The sequence below is a fragment of the Ctenopharyngodon idella genome, chromosome 16, assembly GCF_019924925.1.
Source record: "Ctenopharyngodon idella isolate HZGC_01 chromosome 16, HZGC01, whole genome shotgun sequence".
Taxonomy (NCBI): domain Eukaryota; kingdom Metazoa; phylum Chordata; class Actinopteri; order Cypriniformes; family Xenocyprididae; genus Ctenopharyngodon; species Ctenopharyngodon idella.
The window spans coordinates 34,579,693-34,604,483 of NC_067235.1; the positions used below are offsets into that span (position 1 = coordinate 34,579,693).

At 37.3% G+C, this 24,791-nt stretch overlaps 1 protein-coding gene across 4 annotated transcripts in view; it reads right to left on the minus strand.

Annotated features, from left to right (window-relative positions):
- csmd3a (CUB and Sushi multiple domains 3a) overlaps positions 1-24,535 on the minus strand; it is a 305,727-nt gene extending 281,192 nt beyond the window's left edge. For all 4 annotated transcript variants that reach the window (XM_051864521.1, XM_051864522.1, XM_051864520.1 and 1 more), the window contains exons 1-2: positions 24,172-24,535; positions 976-1,198 (exon numbers count right to left, since the gene is read on the minus strand). In XM_051864521.1, the coding sequence (XP_051720481.1) occupies positions 976-1,198; positions 24,172-24,322 (374 nt within the window). In that variant the 5' untranslated portion in view covers positions 24,323-24,535. The remainder of the gene's footprint in view (positions 1-975; positions 1,199-24,171) is intronic.
- Between the last annotated feature and the right edge of the window lie 256 nt (positions 24,536-24,791).

A 24,791-nucleotide genomic window follows, 5' to 3' on the forward strand; every position in this document is an offset into this window, starting at 1 on the left:
ATGTGCATATATAAATAGTGTATATATGCACACACATACATATATAAAACATTTACTATACTACTATATTAACTATATATGTATTGTAAGTAAATAAATATATATATATATATATACATATATATACATACACACACTCACACACACATACATATATAAATCATTTACTATACTAACTATATGTTTTATAGTAAGTACAGTAAATGTTTTATATGTGTGTGTGTGTGTATAATATAGTGATATGGAAGTCACTTCATGTATGTGTTTATATACACACACACACACATATAAAGTGACTTCTATATGTGTTATATATGTATGTTTGTATATGTGCATATATAAAGTGTATATATACAAACATACACACCTATATGAAACATTTACTATATATATATATATATATATATATATATATATATATATATATATATATATATATATATATATATAGTCATTCTCACAAAATAAACAGACAGGGATTAGAAGGGTAAACATTTAAACGTAATAAATGAAGTACGCTTCTAATCCCTGTCTGTTTATTTTGTGAGAATGACCAGCTAAATGTACATTATTCTTACTCTCACAGCCTTTCCTGTGTGGACACAGCTCTTATTGAAACAGGAAGTCAGGGCAAAACAAATAGAAGATCTCGTTATTCTCCCCCTTTCCATTTTATAGCCAATAGGCCTTAGCTGATGTCACATGAATCATGATTTGCTACTTGCTATTTCCAGCCAGCAGCAGGTGGTTTCAGTGGGAAGGACATTCTCATTTTACTGAGACAATTTGCATAAGGCCCTGAGCAGGAAATGATGTAATCAGTATTTTCCAGAATGAGTAAAACTGTATATTTCACATTTACACCTATTTCTAATTGTCCCAATATTAAGGAGTACATTAGCATACCTAACAGCATTAAAATCCACAAAACTCTCATTTAGACTTCACGGCTGTGCTTTAATCTCTAGCTCTTACCTCGTCCTGAAGTTCGCAGGATGAGGATGTCCATCATATAAAGATAAAAAGTCGTATTCTTCCTCCACAGCGAAGGACTGAAAAACTATATGAATTCTGCTCCTCTCCTCGGCTACAATAACCCACGTACAGTTTGCTCCGTTAGGGTATCCGTGAGGAAAGCCTGGACTTTCTATGGTCCCATTTTTCCCTTTTAATGTCCCACCACATGTAAAAATGAAACCTGTGAAAAGAGAGAAAGAGAAGAGAATATGAACCGCCATAGTCTCACAAGTCAACATGAAACATTTGAAACCGCTAGTGCTTCTTGGGTAATGTGATGTATTGCCAAGTGAAATGGGATATTCAATTCTAATAAAGGCAGAATGATTGATTTTACCCATCAGAAATTGACCTTTCACTAAGCTCCGCCCCCCTTGGTTACTGTTGCTAGCTCAGATTTACAGAACATCCCACTGGAATGAACTTTCCCAGTTCACTGCATCCAGTTTTCAAATTCCTGATGGACAAAAATCAATTTCTCTCACATTCTATTTCACTTTAAAAGCAAATTATGGAATTAAAAAGGTTTGAGAACGGCATTATGACAACATCTCCTGAGGTATGACAGAACAATCTCTGAGCAGTACAATTATCCTCTGGGAATTGTTTGTGCAGCTAGTTAGTATTCCTCTCTGAGTTTAACACATCACTCAACTCTCTGAAAAAGAAAAACAACTGGTGGCATCTGACATCACAATCACATTTGTCAAATCGTGCCAGTTTGTGCGCTGATGCCCGTAATGGTTTGGTTGTGACATGAATTACTATATCTGTGCGTCGTGTTTGAGTCACCATCGTCAGATGTCTGGGGTTTGGTTTAATGACCGCTGCTCATATGTCATCCCGACCGCCGTCGTGGGTGTGCATCTACACCTGCTACCCTCAAATTAGTAGGGCTTTTTATATGCCACAACCTGAGAAAATAGACTGGTAATGACAACCAGCATTAATTGAGCTTTTTCATTTATCCCCTTCCGCTTCCCTTAAGGCGTAATTAGCTTTGCCGACTCCCTGAGATCAAGGATATTTCCTCTCCCATCTTTTTTCCCCCCTCACTCTCAAAGCAGAGGGAATGAATTCAGAAGGGAGAGGTATGTACTGACTCATAGCCACACAACTCAGATCCACAGACACCGGGAAAAAAAAACGCAAAGAGAATGCATAAATAAAATAAAGACTATTTTTGGAACCATTAAGAATTTTTCCATCATTTTCATGACAATTAAGCACATTTCCTTGAAAATTCTCATTAGTATGATGCATCTGGACTTTTTTCCATTAGACTGTCATTACTGCAGCACTGAGATAAAAGCTCTCGTCAGTGTAAATGTGAGTGTTTGTTCCAACCCAATACAAATCGCAACAGGATATTTTGTCAACCATTAGTTTCGATTTGTGCAACATCACGCCTGATAACCCCGCCCACTGTGAAATCGCATTGGCTGAAAATATATGCTTTAAACGCAAGCTGAAGCCTATTAGAATGCAGTTAAAATGCCAGTAAAATTCAAGATATGACGGCAAAAAAGCCCCTGTATGGGTTTTCAACATTTTTCCCGAATATCAGCACGATTGCAAATGTGATGCTGATTTAATACGACAGTTCAATAAACTTAAGTTAACGCTCAAGAAAAGGTTCAATGTAGAAGCTTAAAATGATAGTTCACCCAAAAATGAAAATGTGATGTTTATCTGCTTACCCCCAGGGCATCCAAGATGTAGGTGACTTTGTTTCTTCAGTAGAACACAAATGATGATTTTTAACTCCAACCGTTGCGGTCTGTCAGTCGTATAATGCATGTCAATGGGAACTCCATCTATAAGAGTCAAAAAAACATGCACAGACAAATCCAAATTAAACCCTGCGGCTCGTGACGACACATTGATGTCCTAAGACACGAAACGATCGTTTTGTGCGAGAAACCGAACAGTATTTATTTTCATATTCATTTTTTACCTCTAATACACCACTATGTCCAACTGCCTTGAGCATCTGGTTGGTGAGTCTGAAAACACGTTCTGATGCCAGAAGTGATCTCTCGCGTGTATATGTCAATGAGTGCGAGACATCACTTCCGTTGTCAGAGTGCATTCAGACCTCACCAACCAGATGCTCAAGGCAGTTGGACATAGTGGTGTTTTAGAGGTGAAAAAATGATATAAATACTGTTCGGTTTCTCGCACTAAACGATCGTTTCGTGTCTTAGGACATCAATGTGTCGTCACGAGCCGCAGGGTTTAATTTGGATTTGTCTGTGCATGTTTTTTTGACTCTTATAGATGGAGTTCCCATTGACATGCATTATACGACTGACAGACCGCAACGGTTGGAGTTAAAAATCATCATTTTTGTTCTACTGAAGAAACAAAGTCACCTACATCTTGGATGCCCTGGGGGTAAGCAGATAAACATCACATTTTCATTTTTGGGTGAACTATCCTTTTAAAGGGTTCATATAACCTTTTAGGGTTCCAATGCTCTCTCACGACCAATTCGTACATATTTTACAAGGTGGCTAATTCATACGAATTTGTATGACGTCACTTGTACGAATTCATACGATTTGTCTAAATCCCAGTGATGGGTAGGTTTAGGGGCGGAGTTAGGGGTAGGTCATTTGTATGAATTCATACGAATTTGGCAACTTGTAAAAAACGTACGATTTAGCAAAAAAACGTACAAATTCCTATGAGTGAGGTCATACTAATTTGTACAAATTAGCCACCTCGTAAAATACGTACGAATTGCTGTGAGATCAGGTTGAGGGTTCCCATCATGGGATAATTTTATGGATTTGGTTTTAATTAATTAATTTTGTTTTAATTCGTTTTTGATTGAATTAATAAATGCATATGCGCTTTGACATTTTTTTTTTCCCCCTGAATATCAGCACGATTGCAAATGTGTGGTTGATTTAATACAACAGTTAACACTCAAGAAAAGGTTCTATGTTGAAGTTTAAACAGTTCATATAACCTTTTAGGGTTCCCATCATGGGATCATTTTACAGATTTATTTTTAATTAATTAATTTTGTTTTAATTCAATTTTATTTTAATTAAATTTTATGAATTAAACAGCTCGTAAACATACTTTATCACTAGAAAAAAATTTTGGATTATGCAATAATTTAAGACATTCTTCTTTTTGGCATAAAGCGGTTTTTAAAATTGAGTCAAGAACCCGACAGTTCTATATAGAACCCTACTGAACCTGTCTGTTTTTGCTCAATTTCGCCAATGAAAATATTTCCGAACAAAGCCACAGTAGAAATGTTGTGCATCTCCAAGCAGCATTGTTTCATTACTGAATGAATCGAGAGAGCCATTGATTCAATGACAGTGACCGCATCCGAAAATGCATATTTCCCTACTATATAGTAGACAAAAAAAAAAAAATAGTATACAATAAAAGTAGTATGTCCGAATTCACAGTACTCATAAAAGAGTAGGCAAAAAGTCCCCGAATGACCTACGATGGACATTTTACTATCCCATGAGGCCACGGGAGAGGATTTGTGAATGACAGTGAAGCGACGCAACTGACGTCGGTAGATCACATGAAAAAGACAACATGACGAATGAAGTACGTCCAGATAACATTCATACTATATAGCAATATAACTTTTTTAGTGCTTGCGAAGTAATTACATATTCAAATTAAGTACCTACTTAAGAGCCGGTCACTTGCTTTGTTCCCAAATAAATCAGCCGTTTGAATGAATCGGTTGAACGAATGACTGAATGACTCAGTTAATTAACTGACCATTAAGACAGTGACTTGCTGTCACCTATTGGCAGTTTCAGTTTCATTTTTAGAGTATTATTTCATTTTTCATTCATATTCATGCCACCTCTGAGCTGCTTTAAACAGTCTGTGTAAATACACCTAAATGCCACTTCAGATGCAGCTTCGGAAAAACAAATGTAATGGCCACATTGTTGCCTTGAAAGTTATCAATTCTATGTTGAATCAAAATAATTTTTTCCTATTTTTTTTTCTCGCAATTGTGACTTCTTTTCTCAGAATTGTGAGATATAAACTCGCAATTGTGAGTTATAAAGTCCGATTCAGAGGTAAAAAAAAGACTATTTCTCAGAATTGCGACTTTATATCACACAATTCTGACTTTGTAACTGGCAATTGCAATTTAATATCATGTAAACTCGCAACTGCAAGAAAAAAAAGTCAGAGCTTGGCTACGATAGAAATGATCCTCAAAACCAAACAGATGTTTTGTTAGTTTTCGGCAGAGTATCCGAGGCATGAGCTGTAGGCTCCGCCCTCTTCTGGAAAGGGGGTGGGAAGCAGCAGCTAATTTACATTTAACGACACATGCATGAAAACAGCATGTTTTTCCTTCCACTCAAAAATGGGCATTTACAACATGCTATTAATAAATGATCTGTGGGGTATTTTGAGCTGAAACTTCACAGACACATTCTGGGGACACCAGAGACTTATATTACATCTTGTGAAAGTAATATTGGTCCCTTTTAAAAGATCTTTTGGGGGTAATCTCTCAGCCAAAACTGATGTGTGATTAATTTGATTAATTAATCGGCACATCATGTAATTAGATTAAAAATTGTAATCCCTTGACAGCCCTAATATATAAGTAATATATAACCGCACTTAAAAAAAATCAAATATGTTCTGAATGTATTGCAATGCATTTTTGCTTTCAGTGTGGACAAACAAACTGCTTCTCACTGGAACATATACTGCATCGGTGTAGCAAATATATACTCACACCTGAATGATTACAGGCAGGTGCATCAGACACTGAACCATCATGAAGAGAATAGAGAAGATCCCACACACTGTGGTAGCTTGCAAAAACAGTCATTATATTGCAACAGTGCAGTTATGCAACACCTGAGGAAGGCTGTGTGAGTCAAACTTTGCAATATATTGTTCATAGAAATGTGTTGTTGTTTTTTTCCTTTTCATTTTTCTTCATTACTGTATTGCAATTAAAAATTATGATAATACAGTGATTTTTTTTTTTTTTTTTTAGTTTTAATTCACCATTAACTGAATGCTTTAAAGTAAATACTACACCATGGTGTAAAACCACTTAAATATGCCATTATCATCTCATTACAGTAATTAGTATGCATGCATATGTAAAACAGGCTTAATTTTCTTTAGGAAATATATATCGGGGTGAAGTATGATCCAGACCTGCTCTTGACAGGTTTGTGAGAAATCAGACTGTTAAACTCTATATATCCACACTAAAATAATCCCATCTATAGTGACAGAAGAAATTGTGTTTGTATTGGAAACATCGTCTAACACGAGAGAAACATGATAAAACAATTAGAGAAAAAACATACTAATTGGTTTCTCACAAATAAAAGCTGTGAAATCCTCCAGCATGTGCGGTCGTGTCTCTGAAGACCCTGTCATTAAAACTTGGATTGAATTAAGCAATAAGCTGTTATAAAGCGAATAGTCATGACTACAGGCGATTGTTAGGCATGATGCACAGCATCGACGGCCTCCTTCATTATAATGACATGATGTGAATGCACCAATTAACGGATTTATAAAAAATCCTACAATGCTATGAGATGAAGAATCACTGCAATATATCAATATAAAATTGCATATTGATATTTCTTTAGTGTGTCCCTCCAGCGGGAGTTCTTCTCTATATCAGTGTCAGTGTTTCTGAACTCCATTATAGTCAAGTTTTCTTCACAATATTCCTCATTTAAATAATTCATATGCAGAATAAAGGGGCGGGGCCTGGTTGAGTTAGTTAGTAGTGTGTTGAAACTGGCGGTTATGGTAAGGGGCGGGACATTTCCCAAACACCAATCATAACAAACTGCTCCAGCCAACCAATCAGAGCACATTGTGCTTTTCAGAAGGAGGGGCTTCATAGAGACAGGAACTAAACAGAGCGTTACTGACAGACTGGGAAGAGAGGAGCTGAACAATGGAGAATATGAGGAAAATAATCAACATTCAAGCAGGAAAACCTGCTCTAGTAGAGCACAAAATAACAAGACTTTGTAAAAGGGTATAATATGGCCTCTTTAAATCAATCCATTTTAAAATGTTGATTAGAAAACAATGAAACAGAAAAGTCAGGACCAAGCCCATTGCATTATAGGCAGTTCTCAAAATGACTAGAGAAAATACAGAAAACTATTTTCCAAAAGCCATGAATCCACTGCCCAGAGGCTCAACATCAAACAAACGTTTACAGACAGCACCAAAGTCTTTGCGAATTCTGCAAGTGCCCAATCTCTTTTGTCACAAACCTTTTATGGCAAATAAAATAAAAAATCTCAGCAAGTACAAAACATTTTCACAACTTTGCAACTTGATTGCAGTTAAGTTACATCACGGTACAGTGTTAAAAATGTTTTAGAAATCACATCAAAGATAAAACAATATATGTTCACTGAAGCGTTTTTAGCCAGCTGAAAAAGCCAGGCGCTCTGCTGAAAACACCTATCTGTGAGCGTTTGAGAGTGCTTCGGCAGCGCAGCGTTTTTTGTTTTTTTTTTCAGTTGAAACGCTTTGCTTGCTATGAAACAGAATATCCACGGAAGTGTTGCTAGTATATAATTTCACACATAGTTTGTTTCTGTACTGTTCCTATATAAAAAATGTCTATACAATGTAAAGCATTTGCTCTCTGGCTCTTGTTTTAAATGATTTTTCTCCGTTATTATGCTTGTTGTTGTCATCTGTTGATGTTGTAGAAGCAGAACGTGGCGGTTGGTCGGTTTGGTATTTGTCCCGCCCCTCCTCCACTGTAATTGGACGGCTGGGTACAAAGTGACAGTGATGAGCGCTGTGTTTTACCCAAAGTTGAACATTCTTCAACTCTCGGCGACTGATGAAAAATGCGAGCGCTCCCATTGAAAACAATTGGAAAAATATGCTAGCCATGAAAAATGCTTTGGTGGACACACGGCCTAATGCTATCTAACCAAAATAACACCAATACAATATATTTTACTACATGATTTGTAGAGTGTTTTGAATAGTTTTACAGCTGTTTTATCAGGCTCAGGTCTGAAACAAACGCTCTAGTGACAAAGTGGCATAAAATAATTATGTAACAAATATTAAAAAAAGGTGCTCTACCAATAAAAGAGGAGGTGCAACCAAAAAAACAAAATTCAATTGAGCTGAACAAAGGTGCAACACTCACCCAAAATAATTATGTGTAATAAATGAGAACCAAATGAGAAAACGGTGAAAATACTATCCACAACATAACCAATCCGCATGATGTAATAAAGCAACAAGTGGCACTGAGTTAGTGATTTTAATATGATTAACATATTGTAATGCACTTACTAGAGTGGCTTAATGCCATCATCAATGCTCAATGTTTAACAAATAATTGCATTTATTAATAATAATAATTGTCGTTGTTTCCGGAAGTATTTTTTCCTTTCATTTCTCCCATAGAGATTTCAAAAAAGTCTACAAAAACAAAACAATCAGCTACGAGGAGAATCGCGACATTATAAATTTTGATTTGAAGCAAAAAATTATTTGAAAATTGGACAAAAATACAAAGACGTAACGGAACTACAATCCCATGAAGCATTGCGAACAGCACAATCAAATTAAAAACGATGGGGAAACACAAATCTATTCATTTAAAAATGTTGATTATATGTATAACATGTAATAATATATTTTAAGTTTATTGAAAAATATGGATATAATATGAATATTTAAGTATTTTTAGATCGCAGGGAAAGCGACTCGATTATGTCATTCACAGTGATTCACAGCTAAAGAGCTCTTTCGCTTCGACTCTCTGATTGGTGGAATTTTCTGTACAGCATCATGGGTAATGTAGTTTTTCACCACGAATTCCGCTGTTAAACATTTATTTTAAAAATAAGTTGAAATAATGTGGGCTGACGACTTCAACAGAAGCAAATACCACCGATTAACAACCTCGTCGCTCACAGTAGGGCTGACTCTAACGGTTTATAACTTATCGTTCCCTTTGGAGAAAATTGAGTTTTTATTTTCGGAACCTCTATGGAATTCAATAGAACGTACAATCACAGTTCCACACTCATCCAGTCAGAACTCAGAGGCGGAAAGATCCATTTGCGAGCGAGTGACATCTCTGCAGCTGTGGTGGGAAGAGTAATTCTGTCTGGATAATGCTAAACCATTCATTTCTTCAGGCAGCTGCAATTGGAGGCAATCGTGACCGAAATCAGCCTTTGTCTCCATTATCAGTGTCACATCATGAGGTGATTTTGGCCCTTGACTGCCCTTAGTCTAGACAGAGAAAGCATAAGATAGACTCTTAGAATTGAGGGTTACTTCTGAAGCGTTGTCAAGCACTTTACACAGACATTTGTTATTCTGTTTTAAAGGCTGAGCACAAAACTCATATCTTGTAGACATGGACAGCACCACTTATTTTCTTTTTCTTTTTTATCTGGCACTATAGTCTCAAAGCCGAGTTATCAAACTCAATACTTCTATTAAATGAAAGGTTTTTGTAAGTTCTAAGTATAAAAAGATAATCATGGCCATGCAACATTGTTAACATAATATAAAGCTACAAATAAACAAGTGTATGTAAAATCCACTTAGCATTTAGGTTGAATTTACATTTAAACATGTAACGCAGGAATTGATTATATCATATAAAAAGCAGGTGATTACACTCTAAAATGTATAAAATGTTTCCCACACTCTCTCTGAGCTACAGAAGGGCACAACAGACCTCTTCACATCAAACATGCGTGTTAATCACTTATGAAAGATTTCTATCTCATGCTGAAATTGCTTTATTGCAGTTTGCTTGGAGGGTTGAGGTCAGTCTAATCCTTAATCCAGCAAATAGCATGAAACAGCTGCAGAAATACACCTTTCTGGAACAGAATCCATTAGAGATCGCTGTAAACCGACGCCTCAAACACACTTTCACCCAAAAAAAATGAGCCTTGCCTGATTTTTGAGGGCGCACCGATGACGGTGCTGGATCACTTAAAGACATGACCCAAAAAATACAGCAACATTTAAAATAAAAAATACACAAACAAATAAAGTAAGTGAATAAACTTATTTATAGTACACTACGGTTCAAATGAAATTAATACTTTTATTCAGCAAGGATGCATTAAAATTGATGTCGCTTTTGTTGAAGTCGTCAGCCTGCATTATTTCAGCTTAGTTTTTAAAATAACAGTGTTTAACAGTGGAATTCGTAGTGAAAAACTACATTACCCATGATGCTGTACAAAAATTCCACCAATCAGAGAGTTGTGCCAAAAGAGCTCTTTAGCTCCGCCCACTCCCATGAAGCACTACAAATGACTTATCAAGTCAATCTCTGCGCTCTCAAAATACTTAAATATTTGTATTTATATACATATTTTACAAATATATTGTTTTTATATATATGATGTTTTTTAATTCAATTATGCTGTTCGCAATGCTTCATGGGATTGTAGTTCTTTCCCCTCACTAAGACTGAGTTCACAGTCTTCGTATTTTTATCCGATTTTCAAATAGTTTTTTGCTTCAAATCAAAATTTGTAATGTTGTGATTCTCCTCGTAGCTGCTTGTTTTGGTTCATGGCTGAAAATTCAACTTTGCATCACAGAAATAAATTTCATTTTACAATATATTCACATCAAAAACAGGTATTTTAAATTGTAAGCTGTATTTTTGATCATAAAAATGCAGCCACTGTGAGCAAAAAAGACTTCTTTCAAAAACATTAACAAATCTTATCGACCCCAAACTTTTGAATGGTAGTCTAAATAAAGTAAGTAAGTAAATAACCTGGGAATAGTAAAATATTACACAAAAAACACTCAACAAAGACACAAACTCTGGTTGCACACCACAAAACAGACCATCACGCACAATCACACGGCCTCTAAATTCATTTAGATGCTTTATCTCCACTCCTCCTCATTCTGCTTTACTTTCACGGCGGGAAATCTCGTCTCATCCACCAATCACTCTGATTATACGCTGCCCTCCCCGGGGTGACCGCTGACACCGTGATGCCGCCGCGCCTGTCGTCGCCCGCTATAAATTGATAGGAGAAACAGCATTAACATCACGCTGCGATCGCCGAGCGGAGAAAATAGGTCAGTCATACGAATCAACATCTAAACACATAAATCTCATTCAAATACGAATGCGAGCCCAACACGGGACCCAGCTGCTCCTGCGGCGATTTTAACACGTCGTCTCCACCCGCCATACAGACGCACGAGGGCTCAATCAATTTGTTTTGCCACTGGAGAGGCAGAAAAGAGATGACAATAGACCTCAATCTTATTTCTTCACACATAACCAGATGGCCAGAGAAGAATCTAAGTTGACAAGCTCCAAAGCCTCGAGTACAGCACATCCGCCGCGCCGTCCTCTTAGAGTCTTGCGTCTATAAGATATGAAGGGATATGCATGCAGACAGATGCAGACAGCACTGTAGTGCTGTGATGTGCAGACAATATCCACTAAGACAGAATAAGATCCTTTTAAATCTGATAATTCTGATATAATTGACACAAATGACTATATTGAATGGAAGACTAGAATCTTCAGCAGCTCTTCTCTATACACTTCATAGTGACCACAAACATCAAAGTCAGAAAAGAGCGACAAAGCAGTCCACATAACAGCATACGAGTTTGGAACAACAGTCGTTTTGGAGTAACACACTTCAACACTCAAGGATTAGATGGGAAAATAACAGGTTGAAATTAGCATCAAGATCTCTAGCCCTCTAGACTTGCAGTATGTTAACAAGCAGAGAAACCATTAGACATGGATTTGGATCAATCATTTCTGTCATAAGAACAGGGGGTCATCTCAGATAGCCCGACACTCTTGTTTAAGACTGTTCATTACATCTGAAAACAAACCATCAGCAGTGCTGTAAGTTGCAATCGAAAGCCAGTATTGATTTGTAGCAGGGTTAGCCTGTGGACGAGGCAAGAGGGATCTCAACATGAGGCAGGTTGATCAAAGCAGAGGAGATGGCCCTTTGAAGCCTAAGAAAAGGGCAAACCTTCGGCTTAGAAACCAAACAACTGTTTCTTTGACTTTACAATGTTTTCTTCTACAGTTCAGTCCTCAAAAACTATATACAATACTCCAAAAAAAGTATTTAGGCACTTAAGGGTGCACTTCCTCAAGTTTTACACATACAGAAATTAATAATAAAAGTGGTTTTATTTTACATGGAGCAAGTCACCTCATGGGGACCATTTTTAGATCACATGACCAATCAGATTACCTCAGTTTATATTGGGAACCTGCCTGTTATTGGACAATTTTGCTCACTCAATGAATCAAATGCATTTCCACAATGGCATCAGTCACTGAATACATTCGCATGATGCTGTTCAAGATGACCACCATAAACGGCAGCGCATCAAACAAAACGAGTACTGTACTTGACCCTAAAAAGCCTAATGTATTATATTTGATATGCAAATGATCTAAATAATCATAACTTTGCTGTTGCACACAATCTACTACATGCTTATTGATAGTTTAGACCTTTTTAGCAAGTAAAAGTCTTTTAGTATAATTGTACAAACATCCACCTTCAGCTTGTGCTCCACATGGACAGCTGGTGGCGCTAGAGGGATTGAGTTAGAGACTCCAAATTTGTTATGGTGACAGTTCAGATTGTCCTCTATCTGTGTGCCAAATTTCATAACTTTCCTGCAAGCGGTTCTATGGGCTGTCATAGACTCCCAAAGCAGAAGAAGATGGAGGAATAATAATAAATATAGCTGCGAGCAGCAATTATCTGGGTTCAAGTGCTTTAAGCACATGTGTAAAAAGGTATTTTGTTTTATTTAGCAATCCTGTAATCACCTAGATCAGATATGGAAAAGACATTTACAGCCAAAACAGGCAATTCACTAAGGAGATGTGTTTTAAAGCTTAGCAGTTATCGAGGTTAAGCCGAAAATCTAGGACTAGTTCACCAAAGTTGGTTTTTGAAATAATCTCCAATATTTAATGAATGATTTTCAGCGGTCCTAGAGGCAAAGTTGCTCAGAATTAGTTCTACCATGCGGTGGTGTGTGAAAAAAACTGCGCGATACACAATGCGATGGCGCCCCCCGGTGGCCGATTTCTTTCAAATTTCTCACAGGCCTCTAGGGCCGTTAGTCAAACAGGCCCAACGAATTTCATTCCGACTTGCCTCCGTTAACCTTGTCCGATAGGTGCTCAAAATTCATTGGCCGACAGTGGCCATGTTTTTCGAGATATGCAAATGTCCTCGTAGACATTCGTCGCACATTGGACAAAGACACTTTATGCCAATTTTCAAGTCAACTGGACTGACTGTTGTGTATCTGTAGCCGTTTTCATGTTTTTTATTTTATAGTGCCACCAAGTGGCCTTTTTCACGTGACCACAGACTGAGCTTTTGAGTTTAGGGAAACTATCTCATTCCATTCAAGAGGGATAGCCGTTTTAGTAAAAGTGTCCGAGACATGAGTTTTGTTCATCTTGAGCAAAGGATTCCAGTGATATAAGACACTTGAGCCTGCGATTAACAATTTAGGAGTTATGAACCATTACATACTTCTGATTGCTGTAGCGCCACCGTCAGGCCGATTGGGGTAAGCATTGGTGACGTTGTAGACGGTGTGAGTACTACCATCCCTCAAGTTTGGTCTGCCCGATCACTTCTAGGGGAGATCCTTGGAAATTCTAACAATTGCAACAGGGTTTCAGAGCTACGCACTCAAACTCCTAATAATAGGAACACTAACGGATACAATAGGTGCCTACACAACTTCTGTGCATGGCCTTTAATTAAGCGGTTGAAAAAAGTAAATCAATTTCTAAATGCTAATTTTTTTTCCCCCAACTCATGACTCCACTTCTACTGGGAAATAAGCTTTGTAAACATTAAATATGTGCTTGGGTTTTTTGTCAAGCTCACTTGTATTTGTTCTACATCATTAAATGTGACATTAAGGTGATGTTTTTTTATGAGGTGAATTCATACAAACGCTGCTTTTTCTAAGTCAGCTGCATTTTCTTTTCTGACAGCCAAAAATGTATTTGGACACATCAGAAATATATTACACTATATTACCTGTAGTATATTACCTGTAGACATTCTGCTGGGAATCAACTTGACTTCATACATCCTCTAAAAATCACAATTGAAAGTCACTGCATGCAGAAATTGATGGCAGATACCATTTGCTTTGATATTTTGTTTTGTAATCAAATCACATTAAGAGTGTGCTTGAAAGGAGAGTTACTCAAAAATGCAAAATGTCATAATTTTCTCCAAACCTGTATGGCTTTTATAAAGTGGCCCAGTTATGCTATTTTAAATGTTCTTAATTTTGTTTTGGAGTCTCCTACAATAGATTTACATGCATCCAAGGTCAAAAAACACTTTAATTTTCTCATAATATACGATCACCTCATTTCTCAAAGAGTCTGAAAACAGTTTGTTCAAAGATTCAGTCTCTCTAAACTCCTCCTCTCCGAGAGCCTGCTCTGCTCTGATTGGTCAGACGGCCCAGTCTGTTTTGATTGGTCGACCACTTACAGCGCATGTCGGAAACAAAACACTGTGATTTTCAGCATTTGATACATGTTGAAACGAACAGTAACGATGGCGTCAGTTTTACCGTATTAATCTCATCAAAGTGGTTCACAGCGCTGAAAACAGCGTCTTCTCAACATCAACAACACGAACCAAACTCTTCCAGTCTCAGATACAACTACAGTGTTTGAGGGCGGGGCAAAGCAGACGCTGTTCGCAGGCAGCCAATGAAAAGCATTATGCAAATTTGTTACATTGTTATGTAGGTTTGTAACCAGAAGTGAGACTGGAATTACTGACGACTCGTTTCATCAGTTCAGAATCGATTTTTTTCTTTTAGGAGACAATAACTTTATTTGTTGTGCACTTTGATCTTTAAAACTTTGCAGAGCTTTTACATTCACAAACAGCTATACTACACACTACATGAAAGGGAATATTTGAAAAAGCATTATAAGGACACTTTAACATCATCTTTTGTGTTTTAAGGCAGTAAGATATACATGTATGAAACAACAAGTGATGACAAGTTTTATTTTTAGGTGAACTGTCCCTTTAATGATCATAATATGCCAGTTTATGCTTCATGTCGAACTGATAAAGATTTCCTAAATCTAAGACACTTTGAGGAACATTCAAAAGAGGCAATACATGTGGATTAAGTTCACTTAAAAGTAAGGAAACCACTAAGCCAGTCATCAAAGGTAATCCCTTCTGACAGAAAACAATCGCTGGACAAGGAACAGATGATGTGATCGGAATTGAAAGCACTATTCCAGTTGAATTATTGGAGGAAGCACAAACAATACAAATTTTATCATTACACAGCTTACCCGGCGGGACCTTCGAGGAGTGTTAAAGCAACACTCGCCGACACAACTAATCAAACTTCATCAGTGTCAATTAACAGAAGCCCCTTTCTTTCTAGAATACTGCTGGCCCAGATCTGGTTAATAAACGAGAGAGCTTCGCTGGTGAATAATTACGATCGCCCAGGTCTGCCATCTGTTATTCAATTTGTGAGACGGGTGGAGAACGCCTGCTTTCCAAGAGCAGGGATTCCTCGATTTCACTCGGTTTTTGTAATGAACTTAAGCGGTGTTTGTCAATCAAGCCATTCTCCGATGAACCCTGTGAAGCGCCGCCTGATAACTGAGAAGAAAGCTTGTGCAGCTGAGCGAGACTTTTGAAAGCTTCTTAAAACAAAAGACTGCACAGTCTTTTGAAAAACGGATGTCAGTAGATAAATGTGAGGAGAAACAATACGCAGGTAGGAGATGGATGGAAAATAAGCGGATAGACAACATCACTACTGTCACTCATACTTATGTTTAGGGATTTGTTCAAAGATTTGCCACATGGTTCAGGATACGAACGTGAATTATACCTAAAATCATTCAGTTTGCATTGCACGAGCTGTTCATACTTTCTTCTAAGCAATAGGATTTATAATTTTCACCTAGTAGATGATAAAAAAACACCTGCAAACTCCAGAGCAGCAACAAAAACTATGATTTAAACACCTTTACAGTTCAAATAATACAAGTTTTTGAATAAAATAAAAAGTTTAAACCTCACAAACATCGTATGTCAAATTAATAAATGATTATTTATGTTATATATAACTGGTCTGAACAAAAAACAGCAGACGGGCTGAATGAAAAGGCAAATTGAAAGCGAATTTCCTTAAAAGGCGAGGAGTTTGCCGGTAAGACAACAACTCATTAACCATCTAGCAACACCCTAGCAACATGGTGGAAAGTTTAGCACATACAAAATAAAATTAAAAAAATAAAAAAATTAACAAAAATAGTGCTTAAAGTTTTAGCTAGTTATTTGATGCTATAGAAATGAGAGTGATGTCATGATTGACAGCTGTGATTGACAGCTTCTCTAAGCGAAGTGCTTTCTGAAGCACCAACAGACTTTTTTGGGGATTTTCAGGAGGAGACTGGAGCTTTAACTTTAACTTCTACATTTTCCATAGCTGTTTATTTCACACCGACATAACGAGTTGTTCTGCAGTAATCTGTACTAACTGATTCTGTGGGTGTGTGGGCGGGGCCTTGATACCGCACCTCCACTTCTCGATCACTACCGCACAGACTCGGGTCCCGGGTCCACTACCACGCAGAATCGGGTCCCGGGTTCACTGCCGCACAGACTCGGGTCCAGAGATCACTACCGCGCAGACTCGGGTCCCGAGATCACTACCGCGCAGACTCGGGTCCCGAGATCACTACCGCGCAGACTCGGGTCCCGGGTCCACTACCGCGCAGACTCGGGTCCCGGGTCCACTACCGCGCAGACTCGGGTCCCGGGTCCACTGCCGCGCAGGCTCGGGTCCCGAGATCACTACCGCGCAGACTCGGGTCCAGAGATCACTACCGCGCAGACTCGGGTCCAGAGATCACTACCGCACAGACTCAGGTCCCAAATCAGCGCAAGATGTCAGCGGCATTTTGGGACATCAGCGGTGTGGTGAGAAATCGAGTCCCCCCCAGGAATCAGGTTACCTTTAGGACCCCGAGTGATCCCATTGGTTCAACAAACTTTTAATGGGTAGTATTTTTAGCGCCTGATTATAATTCCTGCAAAATCACGTCATGATTTATATCATTTAAAATGCGTTATAATGTCTTTTAAATTACATGGATCATATACTAGTATATTATTGAAGCTACAGGTTGTGAAATCAAGCATTTCTCATTCTTACTGTTTTTTTTAGTTAGCTTATGTACTAGCATAGCATACATCTACCCGATTAGCCTGCTAGCTTATCTTATATTATATTAGGTATGCTTTTTGCTTCCAATATCGGTTTCCAGTTTGTTTTATTATGCAATACAAAGGCATTCATTTTATAATTCAAGCATGTTGTTTGTGCACTTAATGTAATAAACATCATACAATATAGTGAAATAGGTTATAATTAATCAAGACATCACGACACAAAACAATTTTTGATCAGGCATTACTGCCTGGGTCATAAAGGAGACCTGATTCCCGGGGAGGGGACTCGATTTCTCATGACAGCAGCTTCACTTTTCTACAATGGAAGAGAGTGAATGTGCGTCGTCCATCTTATTTTTATAATCTATGGTTCTTCCCAAGAAAATCTAATTCACAAAGTTAGTAAAAAGCATACATATAGGATAAAAGCAGTCTTGTAGATCACAGTAGTGGATGAACATGTCTTCAGACAACCTAATACATCATTAGCTGAATGAAAGATGACTGGGCAAAATATCTGAAGCACATATTAAAAGTCGGCTAGATAGCTACAAGACAAATCTGACATCTGAGCAACATTTCAAGTCAATTATCTTTGATGAGGACGAAGAGGTTGATGATGGATCACAATGTCAATTAAAGCGTCATCTGCTTGACTGATTAAATTAATTTCCTAGATGCTTCCTGCACTATTTCACTCAGGGGTCGTGCTGTTTTTATAAACGTGATCTTCACAGACTTTCAGCTCGAGAGCGATGCTGAATAAAGGTTATGGGGATCAAGTAGGAAATAGTTTCATACTGGCTCTTTTGCTGAAGGCGACACGCTGTCATCTGAAACTGAGGTTGTGGAGAAACACGGCAGTGATATCACTGAAATTTTCATTAAAAACCCACGGCAGGTCAAGGTCTGAAAGTGAATATTTTTTGTTGAAGATGACATTATATCAAAGTTCATCAGAGTGCTTCATGCTGTCCAAACAGATGCAAACAAATAAAGAAATATCTAGCATTCAAAATGAAAATGTTTTTTATTGTATATTTAAATTACTGTCGTGTTATTTGAACTGCTGTTCACATCCATTTATAGCTCTACACTTTTATTTCCCAGGATTCTAGGAGAAAAACATGAGATGGATGAGAAAGCTCGTCACAAGCGTTTGTTTACAGTAACTACATAATGGACTCTTAAAATACTGCAGCATCTTGAGCTTCTGCTCACAATAAACTACATGTTTGCTTCTGAACATGTAATTAAAGCATTGATGAGTGCTGCGGATACTGAACAACAGTTCATCACTGGTTAAAGGAGAAATACAGGCATCTTCAGGATGTGCACTATTCAACGAGCGAGTGTCCTTCAGATGTGAGCCAGAGAATACTGACAGTATCTAAGATATACGAGCAGGCCGATGCCCCTCTCAAAACAAAGGGGAGGCTATTTAAACTTGATGTTGAACATAAAGCAATTTAAAACAATAGTTCAGAGAATTTTGACTCATGCTGCTGTTGTTCTAAACATCATAGTTTTACTGTAGTGGCCGTGACTGTCAAGCTTAAAAAAAAAATCAGTATATCCATATGACTTGTGCACAACTCCAAGTTTTCTGAAGTCATACATTACACTGTAAAAAAAAGTGAAATTTATGTTAAAAAAAAAAACACAGCTGTGGTTGCCAAAATATTACTGTAAAAAATGCAGTAGCAACATTTTAGGTTTTACAGATTTAACCTTAATTTTACCTCAATGAGCTGAGAAATACTACAGTATAGAAGGTGCAGACAGTCACTAACAAACATGACACTAAAAAATGACGCAATAAACATTCATTTAACAACATAACACATAATGCCTTAATTTTACATAACTGATCAGACAAAACAGAAGTGAAGCGTCACATTTTTTTCACTGTAAATTAGAAAAAAACGTATTTAACAGTATTTGTTTTATTGAAATGTCCTGTTAATTTCTCACCATACAAGAAAGAGAACTTATTGTTAACCAATTAACAGGTTTTTACTGTAGAATTTTTACAGTCCTTTTTAAAGTGACCCTATTATGCTTTTTCGAATTTTACCTTTCATGCAGTGTGTAATAAAGCTGTTTGTGAATGTAAAAGCTCTGCAAAGTCCCCCTGTAGTCAATAATTGTATCCTTTAAAACTCATTTTTGATCACCAAAATGACATATTTAAACATTTTTCCCTTGAAAAAAAATATTCATGCCTTAAAATAGCTTGAATATAACTCTACACCCTTGCCTCATGTAGTATACGAGGTTCTATGAATATGCAAATTAGCCCCACCCCCACTCCCTCACACCAGCTCAGAGATCCACTCGCTGATGATCACACTTTGATGTGATTGGTTACAAGGTAGTCTGTGATGTCACAAACACCAGTGATTCCAAACCAAGTTTTTGAGACTGTCTTTGGTTCACTGCAGTTTTAAGGAGAAAATACCCAGCATTGGTGTTGACTGATGAATTCGCACATGGTTTGTCTTAAAAACACCACATAGACATATAAACAACATTAAAAACTTGATTTTCACCACAGGGGGACCTTAAAGATCAAAGTGCACAACAAATAGTTATTTTCTTCTAGTAGAAAGAATTGATTCTGAACTGCTGAAACGAGTCGTCAGTAATTCCAGTCTCACTTCCTGTTACAAAACTATATAACAAATTTGCATAATGGTTTTCATTGGCTGCCTGCAAACAGCATCTCCTTTGCCCCGCCCTCAAACACTGTAGTGTATCTGAGACTGGAAGAGTTTAGTTCATGTTGTTCATGTCGAGAAGATGCTGTTTTCAGAATCACTTTGATGAGATTGATACGGTAAAACCGACGCCATCATTACTGTTCGTATCAAGAGCTGAGATTCAGATATGATAATGAGCTTTTGGTTTCTGATCAATCACAATAGACTGGGCCATCTGAAAATTAAAGTGTTTTTTTGATCTTGGATGCATGTAAATCTATTGAGACTCCAAAACACAATTTGTAAACTTTAAAATAGCATCATAGGGGCTCTTTAAATTTATATATTTTTAGTGTGACTTTGAGTGACAAACAAACCACAATCCGCTTTTCAGAGAAAATCTTCCCATGTATGCATAATGAAAAAAGGATTTACTTGATAAAATCCTCGTAACAATTTGCACTAACACATTTTAATTCAATTTTACTGCTACCGTTCTGTACGACTTACCTGTTATTATCAAGTAAAATCTATTTACTATTGAACTTAACATTCATAAAGAAATTAAGTAAATATTACTTAATTATATTTAATTTCATATATAGAATTAAAGGTGCAGTGTGTAAATTTTAGCGGCATCTAGCGGTGAGGTTGCGAATTGCAATATAGAGAAGCTACGGTGGCTGACACAGGACAAAAATGTCGTCGTCTGAGACAGCAGAGAGTAGCTAGTCAATCAAACGCACTCTGCTGTAGAGCAGTTTGTCCGTTTAGGGCTACTGTAGAAACATGCCAGCGCAAAATGGCGACTTAACATAAAAGGGGACCCGCGGTGTGTGTAGATAGAAATGGCTCATTCTAAGGTAATAAAAAAATAATGGTTCATTATGTAAGGTCTTTATACACCACTGAAAACATAGTTATTATGTATATTATATTGCATTTCTTGCACCTTTAATAAAATCTACTTAACTAAGTTAATTAAATTTAACAAAAGAAATAAGTAACTTATAATAAAGTTTACTTGGCAATACTTTTTACTCAAATAATATAACACTGTATTAAACCATGCTTTTAAAGTGCATCAACAAAAGCAATGATAAAACAGTGTACAGCTGGGAAAAAAAAAAACAACCTTATTAATTATTCATGGCCCACTGCATTATGGGAACACCAGTAACAGAAAAGTTGAGGAGGTTTTATCGTTGATATTTACGCTTTTAATTTCTACAAGCTTGGACTGAGTACTAATATAGAATTTACTTTGTTTTTAAACTACTGCCTGAACTAATATTTTCATTCAGAAATTACATTTTTCTGTAGTATTTACTTCACCACAGAATCATTTTTATCAGTGCACTGCAGCTCTCAAATTTCATACTCCTTCCTGCATTTACTCAAACTGGTGTTGGTTTGGCGTCAAGCATGTCAAACCATGACGTGAGGCATTTTTGAAACCGAAACCAACCCAGAAGTGGGTTTTGCTTTGTATTCTGGTCATTATGAACAAGATCTGCCTAAAGATTCTTCTTCAAAAAAAAAGACAAAAAAGAAAATGGGTTTGGAATAACATGAGAGTGAGTAAATATTGAAAGGACTACTCCTAAACCCAAACTAGGGGGGTTTTTTTGGACAAAAATCCAAGCACTAGAGATCAAGGTCATCCTCCAACTGAGCAAATGAAAGCACCATGTAGATGCTCAGCTAAAATGCAAACTCAAAACCAGAACATCCACACCACCACCAACCGAGTGGGACCCAGATCGATGATTTCAAATGAGATGAAAAGTTATTTCATTGGCCTCCCCATTCAACACACTGCCCAATTTCGAAGCGCCTCTTATTAAAAATGCATCAAGAGAGCCTTGAAGGCAGTGCAGCGCTGTTTGTTTGGGCAAGGACATTATATGAGAAATAACTTCAAAGCCACGACTGCAACACCCGCGGCCTTGTCTCATCGCTGTTGATAGAAGAAAGCCACTAAATATTTGCATTGATGAAAAAGGGGCCCATTATTTACCACTGTGACATTATGATGAATAGAGCAGATCTTAGAGCTGAACTACAGTAATCATGCTTTCTGTCCAACGGCATTTCAATCCCAACACCGTATGACATTTACCTACAAGAGTAGGTAATGAGGACCGACTTTAGTATGCACAATGATCCACACGAACGTACGCAAGAAAGCTAAAAATGAATACGAGGGAGGTTAATGTCATGCTGCGGCAGCACAACTTCATTCTATCATTTCCATTAGATTTCCATTAGACTGAGTCACTAAAGCACTAACGCATGCGAGGGAACACCTCACGAGTTTAAAGGTGTTTGTTGAAAGTAAAAATGGCAGCGTGGGGGATTTTTATTCATCTAGTCAGCTTCAAGTCACGTCAAATGCGACTCGTGTTGATTGAAGATGGATTTTACATTTCAAACCGAGCACATGTGCAATCTAAATAATCAGATTAATCAAAAGGCAGTTCATTATTTCATTCACAACATCTCATCTCCAGTATATCTCAGACAGATTATACAACTCACTACTTCTATCCTACGAGTCGCTATATGTGACAGACGCGTCTGGTGGGCAGCTATGAGCTATTTCTGTGTCTCTGTGTGAGGTTTTAGAAATCTAATGCATAAACAACACATGAGCAACAATCAATCATGCCTGCGGTCCAGCTCTACAAGACCCGTGCAACCTGTGCTTTTCATTACAGCAAAGCCCTGCAGAAATCCTGAACTGTGCACTTCATTAAAAAGATTAATAAGACTAGTTATATTATACAGTACGAGAGAGAAGAGAAAGAGAGTTGTCAGAGTAACAGGGGAAATAAATATTAAAAGCTTGTCAAATGAAGCATTTGAAGGTGCAACTGCAACAACTATGATACAATAAAAATACATTAAATCATAAAGCAAACTGTCTGATAAATCTATGCACTACAAATATAAAGTGACAATGTATTACAAGATTGGCATTCTGGTATATATTTTTCAAGTCCTTACTGCATGTGTCATTTAATTATATAATATCTACATGCTGGGTTAAAACAACCCAAGTTGGGTTGAAAATGGACAAACCCAGTAAATGTTTGCTGGGTAGTTTTATTTAACTCAACTATTGTTTAAAAATGACTATATGTCTGGCTTAAAATGAACACAAAATAGGTTGGAAATTAAAAATCAGACACATAATTACTAGAGGAAACAATAATAAACATTAAATATTAATTTCCAACATATTTTGAGTTCATTTTAAGCAAGCAATACAGTCATTTTTTAAATAGTTGAGTTAAATAAAACTACCCAGCAGGTTGGTCAAATATTTAACCCAACTGCTGGGTTAAAACAACCCAATCACTGGGTTTGTCCATTTTTAACCCAACTTGGGTTGTTTTTAACCCAGAGAGTATCTGAGCTATTAAAATGTTATTTTTATAAAATTTACCAATAATAATACAATGTGGAAGGCCATATGTAATATAAAATTCCCTGAAAACAAATTTAGGGGGGAAAAAAGTAAATAAATTCTAAACAAATGCAATGGTTCACGTTTAAGGGAATTCTGGGAATTTTATATATTATATATATATATATATATATTACTGTAAAAGTATACATTCGCATTGTTAAATACAATATATTTTCTTCAGGGGGAAAAATGACATGTTTTTATCTTTGAATGAATTTTACACTCAAGAAATATTAGTCATTTCAAAATGCAAAAATGATACATAATGCATTAATATCTAGAGAGAGAAAGAGAGGGAGAATTTAAGCAGTGCTCCCTTCCAAAGCTATGATAGATAGATAGATAGATAGATAGATAGATAGATAGATAGATAGATAGATAGATAGATAGATAGATTCTTGAATAGAATGTTATCAGACTTTTGTTCACTTCAATACAGTATCTGTAGAATTTGATGTGAGCTGAGAATGTAATGAGAACATTCTTGCAACGGGACGAAACGAAAACAGAAAAACGCGATTTATCCCTATCAGTGTCCTGTGGTGATGGACTCGACTGGAGAAGGCGTAAATGCACGTATGTTCAGACAGAACTGAGGCTCAGTAAACTCCTGCCTATGTTTCTGCGTTTTTCCACCTGCAGCCCCTCACAGTCTCTCAAACACACCGACAGCAGCACTTACCCTGCACACACGACAGTATACAGCACAGCACTATATTCCCAATGATAAATCCAGTTTTAATCGTCATTGTGGTAGCGCGAGCGCATCTGATAAATCCTTTATTCGAAACCACTAAAAATCCTCGGCGTCCGTCATTATCAGCTGCTCTCATAGTCTCGAGTGTCCGGCAGAAATGGATATTCCTCGCGCTGGAGAGGAGACTGATCGCTGGAGTCAGTCAGCGCTGGATGTATGAGGAGACCAACAGCAGCAGCAACCTTGACGAGGACTCAACCATCTCGCCAACAGGGGCACAAAGTATTCTCTGTACTCCTCATATGACTCTCCTCACTTACAGAGCAGCGCATGCTGCTTTCAATGCATCTCTAATGAACGCATGCATTCGCATGCACGCTGCATTTCACAAAGAGTTGCCAAATGCGCGCGCGTTACCGTTTTTGCATCAACCAAAAGCAACGTCTTTTGAAAAAGTGAATGCACGCGCAATCGGCGACATCGGTGCTTCGTCATTGATCACTACGTGCAGTATGTGATATATATTTAAAAAATGAAGCGGATTTGCTTTAAATGTTACTGTTGGCAATGCATCAGCCATCGAACGTTACATACAATGCAGATTT